At 51.5% G+C, this 19,178-nt stretch overlaps 5 protein-coding genes across 5 annotated transcripts; 2 read left to right on the forward strand and 3 right to left on the reverse strand.

The window, feature by feature from the left end:
* Positions 1-778: 778 nt before the first annotated feature.
* BO88DRAFT_437971 (glutaminase) lies at positions 779-3,058 on the reverse strand (the record flags this gene model as incomplete). The annotated part of the gene is made up of 2 exons (XM_025709651.1): positions 2,785-3,058; positions 779-2,706 (listed from the first exon to the last, which is right to left on the reverse strand). The coding sequence occupies exons 1-2, from the start codon at positions 2,918-2,920 to the stop codon at positions 779-781; spliced, it is 2,064 nt and encodes a 687-aa protein (XP_025559200.1). The 5' UTR covers positions 2,921-3,058.
* Positions 2,981-3,393, reverse strand: BO88DRAFT_139138 (uncharacterized protein). The gene has a single exon (XM_025701442.1). It carries the CDS (start codon positions 3,311-3,313, stop codon positions 3,068-3,070), a length of 246 nt encoding a protein of 81 aa, XP_025559201.1. The 5' UTR covers positions 3,314-3,393; the 3' UTR covers positions 2,981-3,067.
* Positions 3,394-6,999: 3,606 nt separating this feature from the next.
* On the forward strand, positions 7,000-8,207 carry BO88DRAFT_301099 (velvet factor family protein; the record flags this gene model as incomplete). The annotated part of the gene is made up of 4 exons (XM_025702417.1): positions 7,000-7,185; positions 7,258-7,337; positions 7,394-7,882; positions 7,940-8,207. Coding segments are annotated over 4 exons (1,023 nt in total), but the record flags the coding sequence as incomplete, so codon positions are not given.
* A 1,548-nt stretch (positions 8,208-9,755) lies between these two features.
* Positions 9,756-10,796, forward strand: BO88DRAFT_471147 (putative IgE binding protein; the record flags this gene model as incomplete). The annotated part of the gene is made up of 2 exons (XM_025711695.1): positions 9,756-10,013; positions 10,100-10,796. The coding sequence occupies 2 exons, from the start codon at positions 9,756-9,758 to the stop codon at positions 10,421-10,423; spliced, it is 582 nt and encodes a 193-aa protein (XP_025559203.1). The 3' UTR covers positions 10,424-10,796.
* On the reverse strand, positions 10,708-18,678 carry BO88DRAFT_446263 (E3 ubiquitin-protein ligase HEL2; the record flags this gene model as incomplete). The annotated part of the gene is made up of 6 exons (XM_025710275.1): positions 17,989-18,678; positions 17,680-17,918; positions 16,032-17,615; positions 12,149-12,380; positions 11,003-12,021; positions 10,708-10,951 (listed from the first exon to the last, which is right to left on the reverse strand). Exons 1-6 carry the CDS (start codon positions 18,463-18,465, stop codon positions 10,708-10,710), a joined length of 3,795 nt encoding a protein of 1,264 aa, XP_025559204.1. The 5' UTR covers positions 18,466-18,678.
* Between the last annotated feature and the right edge of the window lie 500 nt (positions 18,679-19,178).

Below are 19,178 nucleotides of genomic sequence, written 5' to 3' on the forward strand. Positions count from 1 at the left end.
GCAATTTGACAACTAACTATAAATAACACTTGCTGACTGTGATGTGACCCAGCAATTATCCATTGCCTCCACTTACTTTCTCAACCACCATTATCTCCTCCCTAGAAAACTCTATTTTCTATGTGAACTGAATAATGACCTTACCCACTACATAGAACCATTGAACTCACCCCATTACTTCTTCTATAAATGAACAAGTGCATATTTGGCTATTTTTGTGGAGTATCTCTGTAGTGGCATTGATGATCAGAATTGTAATGATAAATATATATCATATACTTTATGCTATATATACATTCGAAAAGCAAGTTAGTACTATTGACACCACATAAAGCCATTATTTCATTGCAGTATAGTCGCAGCACGGTAACCAATAGTCCTAAACAAATATACATACCATCGCTCACTATATATAACTACTAGACTACTAGAACTTAGAGTACTTATAGTACTAGTGTCCATGTACATTGTGCATAGTACTTCGATCGTTTTGTCTTCATTAAATATTCGAAAGTATTTGTGTAATACCACCTACTAACTATTCCTATTTATACGAACATTACCATCAATATATATATATATGCACTTAGTCGCGCAAGAGATGCAAATTCTCCTGCAAGTGAATCACAGATTAAGTATATTCCCTAGCGAGGGACAATGCATGGATCAATTCCGACAGATGCCATCTAATTCCAGATCTGAACTTAGTAATCTAACCTATGTACAATACGCCCAGCATGCAATGTATATGTATACCAAACCCCATCAAGCACTGCAATCACCCCACCCACTGATCCGCCCCCTGCAGCGCCATCAACGCAAAATGACTTCCCAGTGCCGGCCTTGCCCTGAAAGCAAAGTACTCACCGGCCTCACCAGTCGTACTATCTTGTACCCAGTACCGGTCCGAGAAAGGTACATCGTTGAGACCATTAGCAATATAGGCATGGATATCGGAGATGAACATGTCCCTTGCATCATCTGTGACTGTTGCCGCCACGAAGCCCTGCCAGTTCGTTTGGCCCCAGTCGAGGTTAGCGTCGAGGGCTACGCCAGCTGGTTTGCGGACGGTGGGGTAGAAGGCTGTGGTGGCGTTGTAAGCTTCTTCGGGGAAGAGGTCAAAGGAGAATAAGACGTCCGCGTAGTGGTTGTACGCGAGGAACCAGGAGTCGTTGTCGTATTGGGTGGTGAAGTAGGTTCCGTTGGGGTCTGTGCCGAGACGGCCGTTGTAGAGGGCGTCGGCGATGGATTTGCCTGCGTCGGTGTAGTTTTGCTGCGAGGTCAGGTGGCCGTAGGAGGCGAGGCCGCTGGCTGCTTTCATGGCGAGGTTGGTTTGGTTTGCGAGCTTGCCGAGGGCGTCGTTGAGGGAGAGTTGTGCGTCCGGGTATTTGCCGTTGGTGCTTAGGTATTGAGCGTATTTCTGCAGGAGGGGGGAGTAGGTGCTTGAGATGTTGGTTGTGTTGGTTGCGCTTTCGTAGGCGTAGGTCATGATCAGGATGTTTCCGCTTTCTTCGACGGGCATGAATTCTCCCTTGGGGCTGTGGCCGGTGGCGTTGGGGTAGTCCATGCCGATGTCGTGTACGGCAAAGTCGTAGGTGTAGTTGGTTTGGTCCATGTATTCGAATACGGGTTTTAGGAGGAGGCGGATGTAGTCGGAGTTTAGGACGTAAAAGACTGGGAAGGATGCGTAGATGACGTCGACGGTGTTGATGTTGCCATCGCTGGAGATCTCTTTGATGAAGGCCATGGTGTCGTCGGTGTTTAGGGTGTCATTCGGGATTGTGAGTTCCATGCCACCGTAGATTTGGCGGAGAGATAACGCCAGTATGTCGGAGTAGTTAGTGCCGTATGATGATTCCCCGCCCTTTTGAATGAACTCGTCCATGTTGATTGACTCATTCACCGCGTCCGAGTAGTCGTCAAGGAAATACGAGACGGCGGATGTAGTGTTTGGGTAGATTGCTCGATAGTACCCAGTTTGCGTATTACCAAGGTAGTTAATGGTTTGCTCGCGCACATGGCCTATGGCGAAAGTAATCGAGCTATTCTTTGTAGTTGTATCCAACTCATGCGCAAATGCTACAACGCCATCAGATGTCCAGTTTGCGTAAGAATTGACCAGCGATCCATTGGCCACGAATTGAGAACGGATCGCAGACAACGGCCCCGAGGCAGAAGAGAGAACGCTTCCATTTTGAGCCCTTGTAGCGTAAACCGTCTCACCCCAAAGCGCCTGTTCTTGAGGGTTTTGCGAGAATAAGGCCTCTTCCACGGGGCTTAGCTGAAATACTGAAGTTTTGTTGGCTTCCGTGAAGGCCCAGGTGGCGTTATCTGGTTGACCGGTCCAGGACGAATCAATGTCAGAGTATATCTGGACAGAGTCGTTGCTCGATATCCCACTAACTGATATCGTGAGATAAGAAAAGGGCAGAGACTGGCGTAGAAGGTTTGTCGGGGAGACAGGCGAAAAGAAGTCGAGAGTGAAATTCTTTGACCCGGCTGTCAGCAGAAAAGTGCTGTGTGTCGAGGTGAAATTGCCATCTCTGACGGTAGCAGCCCGGATGCCTTCTAATTCCTTAGAGACACCGAAAAGGCTGTAAGTCTGACCATTTACGCGAGCAATGACAGACCATGTGAGGTTATTTCCGAACCAAAACTGAGGAGAACTAGAGGGAAGGCTCGATGCCTGATATCCGGGAAGCCAAGCTGTACATGTCAGTATATGTTGATTCTACATGATCAAGCAATGCAAATCCCGAACTTCATTGCAAAGGCTGTACTAACAAGACAGATAGGGACTGCGAACAGCAAGTGGATAAGCCGGAGGCAGGAGAGGAGCAAAAGAAGCAGACACGACAACTTGAAGAAGAAGAGCGCATCCCCAGGCCCATAGGAGACATGAATCCCCAAAGCACCTCATGATCTACAAGAAGAAAGATACAAAGAGATGAAGGGGTGTGTGCTATACAATAATGTCGCCGCTCACCTGTGACAGCATGCGGACCCCCCTAGGGAGTCCGGCATTCAAGTACTCTCCCCTTCATTGTCGCCCACTGCACAATTCCATTCAGGAACATACTTTTCTTGGAAGGAGTGGGTCATAAGATTTGCTGCCCTGGTGGGCTTGAATTCTAGCAAGAGAGTGATAAAGGCGTGGTACTAATTCATGGCTAGCATTCGTTCTCGTCCATAGTTCGGCATGTAGAGGCAGCAGCCCAGGCAGGCGGCGACCAATCGTGGTGGTGGACCTGAGACTTACCCCTGGGTCCTGGATCCCATTATTCAGCCCTGAGACGGGCCCGGCAGATCGCATCTTTCAGATCGTAGATCATCGTCGACGTTTCCTGTCAATCTGTCGCCGTCCTCGGCTCGCTCTAGGCCGGCCCCGGGCTCTCACATTCTTCTAACAAGGTCACTACCCCCGCATTCCAGATGTTCACAACCCGCTTCAATCCTGTTTCCAAGCCAAGTCACTCAGTGAAGTATACCTCCTCTGCCGAGTTTTCTCCTTGCAAGTTGGAAGACCCTTGAGGTGGTTTTCCATGGCTGATCGTGGGGCTCCCGGGTCGGGTTCATCGCTGGGTCGTCCCTGATTCCACGATCTACCCATCCTCGGAATAGAGAAGCGGGAGATAAATCTTCTCGAAGGCCCAGGGCTGCATTCAAAGGGGTCCAGGGGCACATTCAGGGCGAGATATGGTCGAATAGACACTGGGCTGCAGAGGAGCTACCTGAAGGAGCATTCTGCCAAGGTTCTTCCTCAGAAGAAAACCTTGTCTTCTGCACCGGCACGCGGGCACGTGTGATCCTATGTTATGCTTAAGTTTGTGAGATAGCATCCCTGCAGAGTCTCGTTAGCACCAAAGCTTATTCCTGCAACTTCATCGTCCGCCTTCCTTCCAAGGGTCGAACGACGAAATGCAGCTTCTGTCGACGCCTTTCATTTCTACGCAACAATAGACCCCCTGGCACTTTAATGAAGCCAAGTATTTGTCACCATGGAACCGCCTGAATGTGGCTACAAGCCATTGGTATCAGACTTGCGGAGGGGTTTGGGAGACCTTTGTCACCGCAGGGTTGGTCTGGCCCGGACCCTGGATACATTCGATCCCTTGCCTGTGACACCAGGGAATGTTTACGGGATATGGGTAAAATGAAGCGACCGAGGGGCTTACCACATCCTGGCCAGGTCATTACAGGCTGCCGGATAGCTGCAGGCCAGGATGGACATTCCTCGTTGCTTAATCCATCGCGTTGCAGGAGTCAGTGACTTCATTCTTAGTCACGGTGCAACCATGTCCGAAAAACCGGTTGATGTTATCAGTCAAATAGGCTCTGGTTTTCGTAGCGCTATTAGAGTTTCGATCTAAGTGAGAGCTTATGCAGATCCGGCGAGCAGGAAGAGGATGACAAGCTGTCGCTCAAGAAAAGTACATGCATATAGTAGTGTGAGCTTTGGACCATGTGTCACACGGGTAAGGCGTAAGGATCTTCCAAATGCCTGCCTTCTATGGATTCTCTTGCAGGTGAGTTTTGACTGCCTCTGATTGAGGAGCAACGCGTCTGTGCGAGAAAAGTGGTTTGATGACTAGGGAGTAACATCCATTCAAAAAGCATTTCTTCTTCTATCATGTTATCCGTACTCGTGGTAGCTGGGTCCACAGAAAACATGAAGAGCTTTTTGGTCTTGTCACTTATGTCGGAAACTTCATAGAACTGTATAATTCCACGGCGGCAATGGTTTCCACACTGTCTGTAATTTCTCATTTGATCAGAGTATTTGTAATGGCTTAAAAGTATGGCATGCAGGTGAGACGGAGCATGACCGGCCGGCAGTACTGCGGATAAATCAACCGCATCCCCATTCAGTAAGTGCTGTGAGTGAGTGTAGTGGCAAGTGGCCGGGTACCAATGCAGCGTCTGTTTACCGATCCACCGGTGCCCGCACCCGATAAAAATTGCTGGATTTTATCTGGACTATCACTAGACTCCTAGCGAGGGCCTTTTTCCAGTTTCCCGACAGCGCATTGGTGCAACAGCCACGGTGATCATCCGTCTACGGGGGATTGGTTTGCTCGCCCCTCCAATCACCATCCCACCTCCCCTGAGTCAGGGAATGTAAGATAGTGAGATCTAAATCGATTATTGGTTGACTGTAAAGTTCCAGAGGGAAAAGAGATCGGAAGTCTCACACAGTTCAGCTCCCAGCGGCACAAAGTGGATGGTGCACCGGTGGGAATTTTTCCTGCCGATGGGGTCCGTCTTGACTGAAAACGGAACGGTTGGAGTTTGATTCACCTGCCGCCTAAACCCGGAACGGCGACCATAGCCCTTCAATTCGACCCAATGCTAAGGATCCATGCACTGGATTGGTTGAAATAGGAGCAGGTGCTCCACACTTGTGCACATCTCGGCCGGGGTGGTTGCCGCAGTTGGCCAATTTAGGTAGAGGAGACTCCAGCTGGCTGCATCTTCTTTTCGTTGCATTTATGCGCTCGACCCACTCCTATGGTGACAGCAAAGGCCTGCTGAATGAAAAATGTAAATAGAATTTTTGGAGGATGGAACACAAGCTGAACTGTGATGGGGTTCCATTCGCTACGATGATGAGATGGAGGGGAATAACTTTTTTATTTTTTGGTCTAATTTCTTTTCTCAGTTTATTGGCAGGAAATTCAGACAAAGGAGAGTCAGAAAAAAAGATAAACAGCAATCAAAAGGAAACATGGGGGAGAATAGATGGATCACATAGAAAAAGAAAGGTAAAATAGCAAACAAAGGACAGGTGCGGGAAAATCCAGCGGGAGTTGCTGGGCCACAAAAGCAGTTGCTGAACCCGACCGTCTGGGTCGCGAGGTTCCTGCGCCGGGTTGATCGCCTCCTGATCCGTGACGCTACGACCAAAGGAAGGAAAGAGGGAACAGAGAGCAGGGCAAGCCCCCAGAGGGTTGGCCAGCTACGCCCGTTAGCCCAATCCTTCTGCTCCCCAAATCCCAGGAATTGCCGGGGCTTGTTGGCACTGCTGGGGACTGGCTCCCTCTCTTAACCTCCCCCCGGAGATCCGTGGGCTGGCTTGCCTTTTCCCTTCAACTTGCGTTCTATGGAAATCCTTCCAGCAGCAGACAACTGACTCCATACTTTAAGATTGGAATAGCATGTTTCCCTGGATATACTAGAATTGTTTATTGTTTATCATATTTCATTGTAAGGAATAGACAAAACCAGCGCCCGTAGGATAGACAGTATCTATTAAGTAGTAATAAGTAGCTACTCATAGGCGACCAGACGTAGAAACCGCAAATGAGCTCATCTCCTCCCAAACTTAAGGTTCTGGACCTCGAGAGCTGCCCGTGACTCGCGCACCTTCTGCTTTCGTCCCCTCCTCGGCTGCTCCAATCTTTTCTGCTGTCCGCACCAACTCTCCGTCTTCCCTCTTCACTTTCAGCCTGCCCTCTTTCGCAACCCCGCCTTTTTTTTTCTTCTCTTCCTCCTCCTCCCTCCAGTCTATCTTCTGGTTTGTCTTGTTCTAGCTTCGGGTTGGCTTGCAGCTTCATAGCCGCCAATCATTTAGCACTGCGGGTTCCTGTCCTTGTGCTACCTCCCAGGATAAAGCGGTCATCATTGGGGAACCTGTGGTCCTGCGGCCGATCCGTGGAAGGCTCAGCGATTCTCCCGCATTTTGACAGCTCGTCGCTGCGCCTTACCCAGAGTTCAATCCTCACTTCACGAGCTTCACGTCTACACTGTGCACCATCCGCCGAACGACGCGTGTACATTCATCCGGTTCCCATTTGCAGGACTGCCATAGGAGCCTGTGTCGTTGCTCGACTCTAGACTCGTGATAGATTGGGTTTGCCTGTCGCGAGTCTTGCTGCTGCAATTTCGGGTATTCACCCCGCCACCACTTCCTCGACTTTCGCCTTCTTCAACGTGATGAGCGTCATGTACGCTCTGGACGATCGTACACATACCGCACCGCCTCCCCCGCCGCCGCTCTCGATGGATCGTATTCCACCCCCCTCCTCCTCATACCCCACTCCGGGCTCTGCAGGCGTCGCGTCTGCCGGCGGGATACCGCCGTCGAGCCATCTAGCGCCGCTCTCCACCGTTCATGAAAATCGCATTTGGTCTTTGCAGGTGGTTCAGCAGCCGGTTCGCGCCCGGATGTGTGGCTTCGGCGATAAGGTTGGTCTTGCTGTGCCGTCCTTGAACTGCTCTTTTTTCCGCCTTTCCTATAGGTAGCTGACTGTAGCTCAGGATCGCCGACCAATTACACCTCCTCCCTGCATTCGCCTGGTTGTCCGAGATGCTCAGACTGAAAAGGAGATTGACATTAAGTATGACAGCATCAAATATCGCTCTGCTGAGGATCGGTGCTGACCGGCCACTTTAGTGAGATCGATACGTCCTTCTACGTGCTCATGGTCGACCTGTGGAACGCGGAGGGGACCAGCGAGGTAAACCTCGTCAAGCACTCCGCCACTTCTCCATCGATATCGACGGCCATGTCCTCCTCATACCCCCCTCCGCCGCATAGTGTCTCGCCTTCCTACCCGCCCTACGCGCAGAATGCCTACGGCCAGCCTGTTGGATATCCTCAGATGAACAATTACTACGGTGGCAACCCCCAACTACAGTACCAGAACCCGTATGGAGCGAATCCACAAGCCCCCTATTATCAGCCTTACTATGGCGGCGGTCACATGCCGCAGGCCAACATTTCCCCGGCGCAGCCTGTGGCCTCTGGCCCTGGCGGCATGTTCACGCGGAACCTCATCGGCAGTCTCAGCGCCAGCGCGTTCCGCTTGACCGACCCGGAAAATAAGATTGGAGTGTGGTTTATCCTGCAGGACCTGAGTGTCCGCACAGAGGGCTCTTTCCGGTGAGTGCGGTTCTTTGAGCTGATCGTCTTTGGTGATGTACTGATTTATTCCTGCAGTCTGAAAATGAGCTTTGTGAATGTGGGCAGCCAGTCCGGCGATTCCCCCAACGGGGTATCCGTGATCAACCACGGCTCTGCGCCAGTGTTGGCCTCTGTGTTCTCGGAACCATTCCACGTGTTTTCGGCCAAGAAGTTCCCCGGTGTCATTGAGAGCACACCGCTAAGCAAATGCTTTGCCCTCCAAGGGATTAAGATTCCCATCCGCAAGGACGGAGTGAAGGGATCTCGCGGGCGCCACAGCGACGGAGACGACGCCGGGGACGATTACGACTAAACCAGGGTTATTTGCTAATTCGGGATACCAATGGGCGATGTTTTGTGTTTTTGGTTGCTTTTTGCTCACGTTCTTATATATATACGGGTCAGGTTGGACGCGGGGTTTGGTTCTGCGGTGTTGGTGATGGGCTCTTTCAAACAGGATGGGGTGTATTGTTACTATCTGGGCCGGTGTCACAGGGTTCTTCGGGTTCTCCTGAATCTCTTTTTCTTCTTGCTACGTGATATTCGATTAATGCTGCCTTGCTTTCGATTCGTGTGACTTGCTTTATACGAAGTGATGGTTTCGCGCCTGGTTCTACGGTCCCGCGCACAACGGTTAGAGGCGAAAATGATCATCTTATGGGGACTGTACTGTATTGCATTACCCTAGGAGAATGTATGAATGATAGCCTGATAGCAGTAATCCATTGCTTTTGTGCTCTGTTCGCAATTCCATCAACTCCGACTAGGTTAGAGTTCCGTCCGGACAAGCGTAGAGACTCGACCGGACGAACCATCGTTCAACCGAGACCAGGTCGCCTCTTCCAGCTCGTATTGACTGTGGCGGTGCGCAACGTCGACGATGACGTCGATCGGCCAGGTGCTTCCATGGGAGGAGTGGCGGGCGTCGGAAAAAGGCCGCTTCAAAGCTCAATCTTCAGCAGCAAACCTTCGCAAGGGATGATGCAGGGTTTGGAGTAAGTAAGATCGGGCTTGTCCGACCGACCAAAAAAAAGAGCGAGAAGAGCAGTAAGTCAGAAATGGGGCATCGGATCTTCGGGTTCCGGGACCCTGACTACTTACTTTGTCCATAGTAAGCTGCTAGTTTACTGGACGGACCTTGTTTTTCCCTAAACTTCTGACATTGATTGGAGATGATCGTCGTTCTATAATTAAACGGTCGCCAACGGGGTCCATCATCAACCTTTTCCCTTCCCTTCTACTTTGTTTTCCTTCCCTTGCCGTGTCTCGGAGCAACAACTGAGACAGGTCGTTTAAACCGGCACGTCATGAGCTCATGGGTTCCCCAGTTTTTTTCCTTCAATTGAGCCACTCTGCATGGCTGGTGAGGGTCTTCGTCTCCATGCGGTTTCACTTTAGTGCACTGAACTAGTAGATAGTAAGTGGGAGACCTCTTCTGATAGGTTTAGGGTCTGTTATTCTCTGACGGCTCGTGCCGCTTCTTCCTTGCGGTTTTTGGGCTGTGTGGCAGGGTTGAGATGGGGATGACTGCTGGAGGCGATGTTGTTGCTATCCATAGTGCACCGTAGTGCCTTCGTTGTGTTTCTTGTGATGGAGGGCCCTTGCTCGACTGACCATTCTGATTCTTTCCACTCCTACCACTCCACTTAGTCTTTCCTTAATAGTAACCGGTTGACCTCATAGTCTGTTCATCGTAGGATATAAATACGGCTTTACATCCTGCTTTGGTTTTTTCTTTTTCCCTTCAGTACTACTCCAAAGACATTCGTTCTCAACCACTTGATTGATAACTTTCATACCATACCATCTACTTCTCTCTAATCACTATCATCTTTAATCAACTACCATCAAGATGAAGTTCACCCTCGCTTCCACCCTCCTCCCCCTCCTGGCCGCCGCTGCCCCCGCCCAGCAGCGCGACTCCAACTCTTCTACTCCCTCTACCTTCGGCATCATGTCCGCCCGCTCTGGCTCCCCCATCCACCTCCTCCCCTTGAACGCCAACAGCGGTGGTTTTTACCTGGGCGGAAACACTTCTTCTTACTGCCCCATCTCTTCCGGCTGCCCCGCTGGTACTGAGACCGTTTTTGCTGGTGATGGCTCTGCTTTGGTGAGTACATTCCCATCCATACCATACCATACTATACCCCAACCCTAATACCTAAACACCATACTAATGAAATAATCAATGAACAGGACGTCGAAGTCCCCGGCGGCCAACAAGTCTACGTCGCCCCCAGCGGTGCCCTGACCTTCACCGTCCCCCACTCGGCCTACATCCCCGCTGGCTCTTCCACCGGCCCCTTCAAGTACACCCCCGGCAAGCCCTTCGGCACCTGGACTTTCACTGGTGCCGGTGCCACGGGCTTCATGGCTTGCCCGGACGAGGGTAACAAGTGGCAGGTGTTTGCCGCTACGAAGAATGCTACTGTGCCTAGTGGCAATGTTGCTGACTGCTTGGGCTTTGATGCCTTGGCTGTTGCTACTAATGGTTCGGTTGCTGCTTGGGAGTACATCTGAATGAGTACTATCTGGTAGTGGTAGGATAATAGTGGGGTAGAATGGGGGATGGGGTGGTTTATAGTTGTGGTGTGTATAGAGTGGAATAGTAGGGTTTGTGGTTGTTTTGTATATGTATGTATGTTAATGTCATTAATGATTCGTTGATGTTGTGATTGATTGGGTTTATTGTAATATTTGGTGGGAGGGAGTATATTTATTATGATATTGTCAGTCATAACAGTGTCATGCGTTCTATAATATAGTACGAAGTAGAGTGTAAATAGCTTATGGGTATGGTATGGTTAATTCCTCCATATCCGCACCGCCTTGTCCTTCCCCCCACTTCCCACCTTCTGTCCATCCGGACTCCAATCCACCGCAAATACCTCGTCCTTGTGGCCCGGCAGATCCTCTTGCAACTTGCCCGTCCGTACATTCCATACCTTCAAGGTTGTGTCCTTGGACGACGAGACTAGCAGCCGTGAATCAGCCGAGAAGCAGCACTGGTACACAGCGCCCACGTGGCCGCGGAGTGTCGTGATGAATCTATCGTCTATTAGTTTTTGTATAGTAATTTTTATTCTGTGGTAAACTCACTTTCCGTCACGCGCGTTCCATAGCTTGACGTGGTTGTCGAAGCCCGCCGACGCAATATACGCCATGTCTGGCGAAAACGTCACATGGTTCACCTCCTTCTGGTGTCCCAGCAGTCGCGCAACGGGCTTGCTGGAATTCCCAGGTTCCCACAGGTACATGGTGAAGTCGTCACTTGCGGACACAAGCTTCTCGACGATCTTGTTGTTGATGGTCGCCGCCTGCTCGAACCGCTGCTTGGCTGCCGCGACCTTCTCGGCATCCGCCTGCGGCACCTTGCCGGTGTGGTCGTGGTAGGCAGTGCGGAGGACAAAGTCGGTAGACAGAGCCAGGTGGTTGACGCGATGGGCGTGCGCAGAAAGGGTCTGGATCAGGTTGCCGTTCTGAGCATTCCACACCTTGACGGTCTTGTCGTGAGATGCAGTGTAGATATTTCCGGTTCCGCCCCAGCGGACACAGGTCACCGAGCCCTTGTGCCCGGTGAGGACAATGTCGATGCGCTTTGAGACCACGTCCCATATGCGAACCGTCGAGTCCTTGGATGCGGACGCCAGGCGCGGCCGGCCGGGCTGCTGAAGATGGTATGGCTCCCAGGCCAGACTAGTGATCCATTTGGCATGTCCCTTCAAGGGCGCGCCCAATGGGGTTCCCTTCTTTGCGTCCCAGAAGCGCACGGTGTTGTCCATGCTTCCCGTCGCAATCATGGCGCCGTTAGGCGAGTAGCTGACTGCCAGCACCCAGCTGGTATGTCCCTTCAAGGTGTGCAGAGGCGTTCCAGTCTCGCAATCCCAGACGCGAGCTGTAGAGTCACCGCTGCCGGTGACCATTGTGGATGAGTTGACAGGGGAGAAGCTGGTCGCAAGAATTGCCTCGCCGTGTCCGGCGATCGAGGCGGAGCATCGCGAGACGGCCTTGACGCGGAACACAGCCTGGGGAGTGAAGTAGAGATGTACAGTATCTTCGGTCGTCTTCAGGCCGGGCTTCAAGAGGGAGTGATACAGGTCGGAGAGGATGTCGATTGTCTGGTCGTTTTTGTCTTTGCCATCGGATTGGTATGTGAACCGGTACGGTACTCGCTCATCTTCTTCCTGCCGCGCAAAAACCAATTAGTCTCTGTAAATGCTGAACAATGCCTCGCTGCATACCTACATTGCCTTGTAATGTATTCAACAGAGTCTCGAGATTCTTCACACTGGCATCAGCGACTGGAACGGACACCGCCGGCCCGGTCGCAGATCCCGTCGCCTGGTCGAAGAATTGCACACGAATGCTACCCAGGTTTTCAGGGATACTCTGAATCTCCTGCTGCTGACGGGCCCGCTCAGCGGTCTCCGTCCTCTGACGCTTCGACGGGGGAGGTAGAAGAGTCGCCATTGTGCCTCTCTTTGTTGGATGGTTTTGTCGTTGAAGATTTTCGCCGAAAAAAAGATAAAAGATAGCCGTCGCTATCGCGGGGAGTCTATCGCCGCTAGTCCGCTTTCGGACGGCAGCTCTACTATATCCTGCATCATGTTCTACTATATCCTGCTGCTCTTTTCCTGACCACCAATACGCAAAATGTCGGCTTCATTTAATCGGAGTTCCTCCATTGGAGCTGCTAGTTCTGTTGCTCCCTTTTCCAGAACCAGCACATTCCCCAGAACTACGCCGAGGCCGACGACAACGGCAACAAGCGTTGCATCCCAGGATATCATCTGTGCCGTTAGTGAGTCCAGAGGTATCTCTTCGACGGTTGGCCTTGCTTTTGTCAATCTAGCTACTGCAGAGACAGTCCTGTGTCAGATATGTGATAGCCAGACGTACGTCAAAACGGTCACGAAGATAAGAGTATTCGAACCGACGGAGATTTTGTTCGCAACCTCTGCCAAAGAGTCCAAATTGTTCTACATCATACAGGAGAATATTCAAGATACTACGTTTACCTTTATAGATCGCAAGTTCTGGTCGGAGAGAGCTGGCCATGATTATGTAGACCGACTCGCCTTTTCCGGGGATGTCGAACCCATCAAGATCGTCCTGGGAGGGAACTATTATGCTGCTTGCTGCTTTGCTGCGGTGAGCACTACAACCGTCTGGCTGACCCGGCTAATTATTGTAGGTCTTAAAGTATGTCGAGCTGGAGCTGAACAGGACCTTTACCTGTCACTCGCTTCGTATCAAGTTCGAGCCCTCTCAGGGATCCATGTCAATTGATCTATCCACCATTGTCTCCTTGGAGTTGATACAGAACATACACAATGCGAAATCGAAGGATAGTTTGTACGGACTGCTCAATGAGACCCTGACACCTATGGGTGCAAGGCTTCTCAGAGCCAACATTCTTCAGCCTTCAACAGAAGAACCCAAGCTGCAAGCGCGATACGATGCTGTTGAGGATTTATCTACAAAGGAGGACATGTTTGTCTCGGTGAGACAAGGTTCGCCTGTAATCCTGCTAGACACGACTTAGTCTAACCATACCAAACGTAGCTCTCAAAGGCTTTATAGATGCGGACAAGGCCCTTACTTCTGTACGTGGAATCGATCGTTTTTGATAACCTGGCTGACGATCCAGCTTATTCTTGTGCCCAACAAACGTGCCTTCCAATATGTTGAGCAGTCCGTCAACAATGTTATAATGGTCAAAACATATGTTGGGGCAATCAAATCAGTTTACAAGGCACTTACGGCAGCTCAGAGTAGTCTTTTAACGACCATAAGAGAAGTAATCATATGCTGGTATTGCCCTAATGTAGCTAACAACTATACAGTTATGTGCCCCGGCAGGCCACCGGGCTGTTCAGCAGATGATTGAAGAAACCCTCAACGAGCATGTTACATACCAGACCCGGCCACTTGATCTTAGGAATCAGCGCATCTACTGTGTCCGGGTAAGTCTCTTGTGCAAGTTCCTCTGCAAGCCTGACACATTTTCTCTAGGCTGGTGTGAACAGCCTTCTCGACGTCGCTCGACAGACATACAAAGAAGCTAATACAGATGCCGCGGATCTGGTAGCAGAGCTAGCAGGTCTGTACATCGATTCCGAGGCTGCTCATAGCTAATTTTGGCAGAAACGCACAGTATAGCCCTTGATTTGAAGTTCGACAGAGCTCGCCAATACTACATTAGCCTCTCAGCTGCAGCTGTCGAATCCTTGCCAGACGTCTTCATCAACGTATATCGCAAAAAGAACCGTATAGAGTGTCAAACGCTAGACCTCGTCAAGCTCAATCAGAAGATCACAGATGCCCACAATGAAGTCATCAACATGAGCGACGAAACCGTGCAGGAACTGATCCACGACATCTGCTCAGAGATCTCAGGACTCTTCAAAGTAAGCGAAGCTATTGCCATGCTTGACATGCTAGCAGCATTCGCCCAACTAGCAACATCGCACGACTACATCCGGCCTGAACTGACAGACACTCTCGCAATCAAATCCGGACGTCATCCAATCCGCGAGAAGATACACACGAAGAAATTTATCCCCAATGATGCGTACGCAACGCAACAGTCCCGCTTCCAGATCATCACAGGCTGCAACATGAGCGGAAAGTCCACCTACATCCGCGCCCTAGCACTGATGACCGTAATGGCGCAAATCGGCTGTTTCATCCCAGCAGAATACGCATCATTCCCCATCGTTCACCAACTATTCGCACGAGTCTCCACATCCGACGACCTCGAAGCAAACGTATCAACTTTCGCCGCCGAAATGCGCGAAATGGCCTTCATCCTCCGCAACATCGAACCGCGCAGCATGGTCATCGTCGACGAATTAGGTCGCGGCACCAGCACCACAGACGGCCTCGCTATAGCAATCGCCATCGCAGAAGCCCTCGTAGAAAGCCACGCATTAGTCTGGTTCGTGACCCATTTCCGCGATCTCGCACTGATAATGGGCGAGCGCAATGGCGTCGTGAGCCTCCATCTCGCAGCCGAAGTATCCCCCGATGCTTCAAAGATGACCATGCTCTACAAGATAGCCGAAAGCCCCGACACGAACCAGTTCTACGGCCTCGCCCTAGCAAAGCTCGTAGACCTCCCCCCAGGTGTCCTCGAAACCGCTCAGCAGGTATCAGAGAAACTCAACCAGCTCGCTAAACGCCGACACAGCAAGTCCAAAGCCTTGGCAGTGACTCGTAGAAGGAATCTGATCCTCTCACTGAAAGAACAACTCCTTCTAGTCCGCAACGGAACTATGGAAGGCGAGACCCTTCGGAAATGGTTGAAACGGCTTCAGGATGACTTCGCCTTGAGTATGGCTGCTATCGACGAGGATGCGGCATGTGCCAGCGACGAAGATGCACCGGTACCCGGGGAAGTGTATGAGGACACTAGTTCGACCGGGAACCTTCTCTTTGATGATGAGGGCCTTGAGGTCCATCATAGCTCTGAACTGGGAGAGACTTTAGCGCAGACTGCTGAAGATCACCTCGACATTTCTGAGTCAGAGGACCCACTCAACGACTCTAGTTACTGTATATCACGACCATTCGCTCCTCCCTCGGATGTCCCTGAAGGAGATATAGATGGACTCGCCACGCCAGATCCTGAGGACGATGACAATTCTACAATTGACGAGCAGGATACCGCTTCATCTATGGATGAAGACTCCTGACCCGTTCATCTCCATCAAACAAAGTATGACTCTAACAGTATTGTATTGCATTTGTTTTTTACATCCCCATATTTCCAACCCCAGACTGAAATGTACCTATCTCCACCCGCCCCCTACATCAACGGAAAGGAAAGAAAAAAGAAACCATCCCACTAGCTTTTATTCACCTCACGAAAGCAACTCTAGAAGTAAAAGACCATTTTCGCTCAAATACAAGCTGAACAAGCAACGACATCATCAACGAACGTAGGACCCAGAACCGACGATGCATAGACACAAGCCCACATCATATGTGTAGGGCGAAAGAAAAGAAAATAAAAAGGAAAAAAGAAACAGTACAGTGGTGTGGTATGCATCGTTATCATCATCCGAAGTGGAACAGAGTCTGCTTCCCCTTCTTGTTCTTGCCCTTCTTGCCTCCGGCAGGGAACTCGGGGAAGTCATCCTCTGCATTGGATGAGCTAGCACCGGCGTCATTCCGAGAAGCCCAGGCGTTCGCGGTTGGCTTGTTACGATCTTCCCAGCGGACGGTGCCGCGAGTCAGACCTGCCATGAGGACGTTGGGCTTGGGAGCAGCAGGGAGAGCAGGGAAGGCTTCGGAGCTGGTGGCGTTCACTGGGCGAGCCGGGGCGCGCGAGGCAGAACGGGAGGAAGTGGCGCTGCTGAAGGCAGAGGTAGGGGCAGAGGGAGCTGCAGCGGCGGCGGCGCCCCAGGGGGTAGTGGCGGCGGGCTTGGAGGTTCTGGGGGTAGAGCGGGCGGTGGTCGAGGAGAGAGGAGGGAAGGGGTTGGCGGCGGAAGAGGTGGATGAAGAAGGCATGGCGCCGCTTCTGCCGACGTAGGAACGGGAGGACTGGGCGGTTGAGGATTTGAGGCGCAGGACACGCTTTCCGCCCGCTCCGCTGCCGTTCACGGTTCCTGGGGACATACCGGGAAGCATACCGCCGGGGCCAGGCAGAGCTGGATAGTCTTCGTTGATGGCACGCCAGTCGTTCCAGGCTTTGAGGAGCGCGTTGCGCTTGCCTTCGTCTTCGTAAATCTCGGCGAGCTCTTTAATGAGTTTGCCCAGTTCGGTGCTGGAGGTATCGAAGAGTGAGAAGAAGGCGTCGATGAGTTCGGTGGCGGAAATGGAGGAGGTGCGGTAGCTGGAGACCCGGGCACGGAATTCCTTGAGCTTGTTCTGGTCGTTGCCTAGGAGGTTCGAGGCTCTTTCAACGACGGATGCATGGCGGAGACGGCGGGCTTTCTCTTGAGGAGTAACTGAGGCCGAATCTGCGCTGAGATTGAGGTTCTCCATCTCGGCAACTGGAGTGGATGCGGGAGGGGTCTGGGTGGGTGTAGGACGAGCCGGAGCACGCACAGGCTGAGTGTCGTTGCGTGTTAGCTGGCCGCCGAAGCTGCGGGTCGAGACGGATTGGGCACTCTGGATGGCCATTTGGCGTTGATAAGCAACCTCGTCTCTTCTCAAGGGCTGAGCGCTGGAGACAGGCAGAGGCTCCGCGTTAGGATCGCGTCCACGACCAGCACCCCGACGCTGGCGCTGAGGCTGGTAAGGAGTTCTGTAATCAAAGGTTGACAAGTCAACGGTGCGAGCGTCGCGTCTGGCGTCCTTAGAAAGGCCGTTGGGATGACACTCAAGTTGATGTGCCTTGAGATCCATCTGGGACTCGAAGACGACGAACTTCTTCTCGAGACACTCACGGTCGAGACAGAGGAAGTGGTCTTTCTGGAAGTGGTCTTCGAGAGCGTTGTAGTCGATGTAGTACTGTTGCTGGCGGCCGCCGGAGCGACGGTCACAAATGTGGCATCTTTCGTGACGGTCACGACAATGTGCGTATAATTCGTCATCGCCATAAAACCGTTGCCGGCAGAAACCACACTCAGGATGACCTCTGAATCCACTCTGGTCTATGGCACCAGGCACGTCATCTCCATGCTTCTCGTGCTTGCGCAACTCTGCATTGGTGAAGAGCTCATGTTCGTGCGTGAACACTTTCTTGTTCCGCGTGCAAAGATCACTACAACATTGAAGTTAGTATGCGCCTACACAGATCATCACATCTAACAGTAAGAGGAACTTACCACATCACCCTGCCATGCTTGCTTTTGACGTGACGATGCAGGTCAGGCCATCCCAAGCAAGCTACATCACAACCTCTATCCGGGCAATTGTACCGCAACAACAGTACTGTGTCTTCGAAGATATCATTGTTCTCGTACTTGATCCCGAGGTTTTCGTCCATCTGCGAGAAATCGGAGTCCTTAAAATCCTCATAGCGCTTGGCATGATCATCCGTGAAGATAACATAGTTGGATTCCGTCTAGTCCAAAGCGAATGTCAGCGCAAAGCCACGACCAAGACCAAAAACGATGACCAAACGAATCACATACTCGACAATGAGCACAAGCTTTATTCTTATACAAGGCCCTCAATCTCAGCGCACAAATATGACAAGTCCGGTGATTACACGGCGAGACCGAGGTGTGGTCGACCTTCGAAGCACAAATGAAGCAGACTTCGCCGTCATCGTCATCATCAGACTCTTCTGTCGTGACAGGCTGCTTCCCCTTGCCTTCTGATACTGTCTGAACATTCGTAGAACCCTGTCCACCCTCAGCAGAAGCCTCCGACTTGTTCCCCGAGCGATTCTGCTTGTCTCGACCTCCTCCTCCTCCGCCGCCTCCGCGACGGGGTCCCTGGCCCCTAGATCTTGCACCCCTTCCAGCGCCATCATGAGAATGGTGATGGTGACCATCGGTTTGTCCCGGTTGGCGAGCAGCTCCAAAGCCTCCTCCGCGGCCTCGTCGACGGCCGCCCCGGCCTTGGCCTTGCGCTCCGGGAGCTTGGGCGGGCTGGGATTCGGACATTGGAAACGTGGAGAGATTGAGGGGCGGTTACTCGGAGTAATCAGCGAGAGTGATGTTTGGGGAACAGTGCCCAGAATTTGCTCTCTTAGGAGGAGAAGCGCGTCGCGCTTTGGTGAGCCTGTGCGACCAGACAGCGAATTTCGGCGGAGGGGTGATAAGCCGGCGTTGCTGTGGAGGGACCAGCTTTCACGTTACGAGCGGCGGGCAAAAAAGTTGGATCGGCGGCATGCTTAGTGAGCATCGCTGTCCAGTTTCTCTCCCCGACTTATTTTATTTTTATTAATTGCGTTAAGCCCGGTAGGGGGGCACATAGGTAATTAATTTACTGGGGAGAATTTGATCCAGTTACTGATATGACTCATTTCGACTCATTATCGCTCATGCAACTACAAGGCAGATCATATGTGTGGCTTAGCCATGGGATCCATGCATATTACTAGCCCCTTCGGCTACAACTGTACTGGCTGCTCGTGCGATAACTGAGAATGTATCATGCAATGACGCGATGCGATGTATGTAGCCAAATCAACAAGCGAATACGATCTCTAGGTAGCAACATCCATCGCGCCTGTCCACAAGGCAGCACCAACTCCCGCTGGAGAGAAAAGCAGGTCAACACAAGAAAAGATAAGGCAATCATTCGCCAATGAGAGTAGCAACAAGTGCGAAAAAAAAGTATCAATATGAGAAGCAAATAATAAAGTCTTGGAGCA

The sequence above is a fragment of the Aspergillus vadensis genome, assembly GCF_003184925.1.
Source record: "Aspergillus vadensis CBS 113365 unplaced genomic scaffold BO88scaffold_25, whole genome shotgun sequence".
Classification (NCBI taxonomy): domain Eukaryota; kingdom Fungi; phylum Ascomycota; class Eurotiomycetes; order Eurotiales; family Aspergillaceae; genus Aspergillus; species Aspergillus vadensis.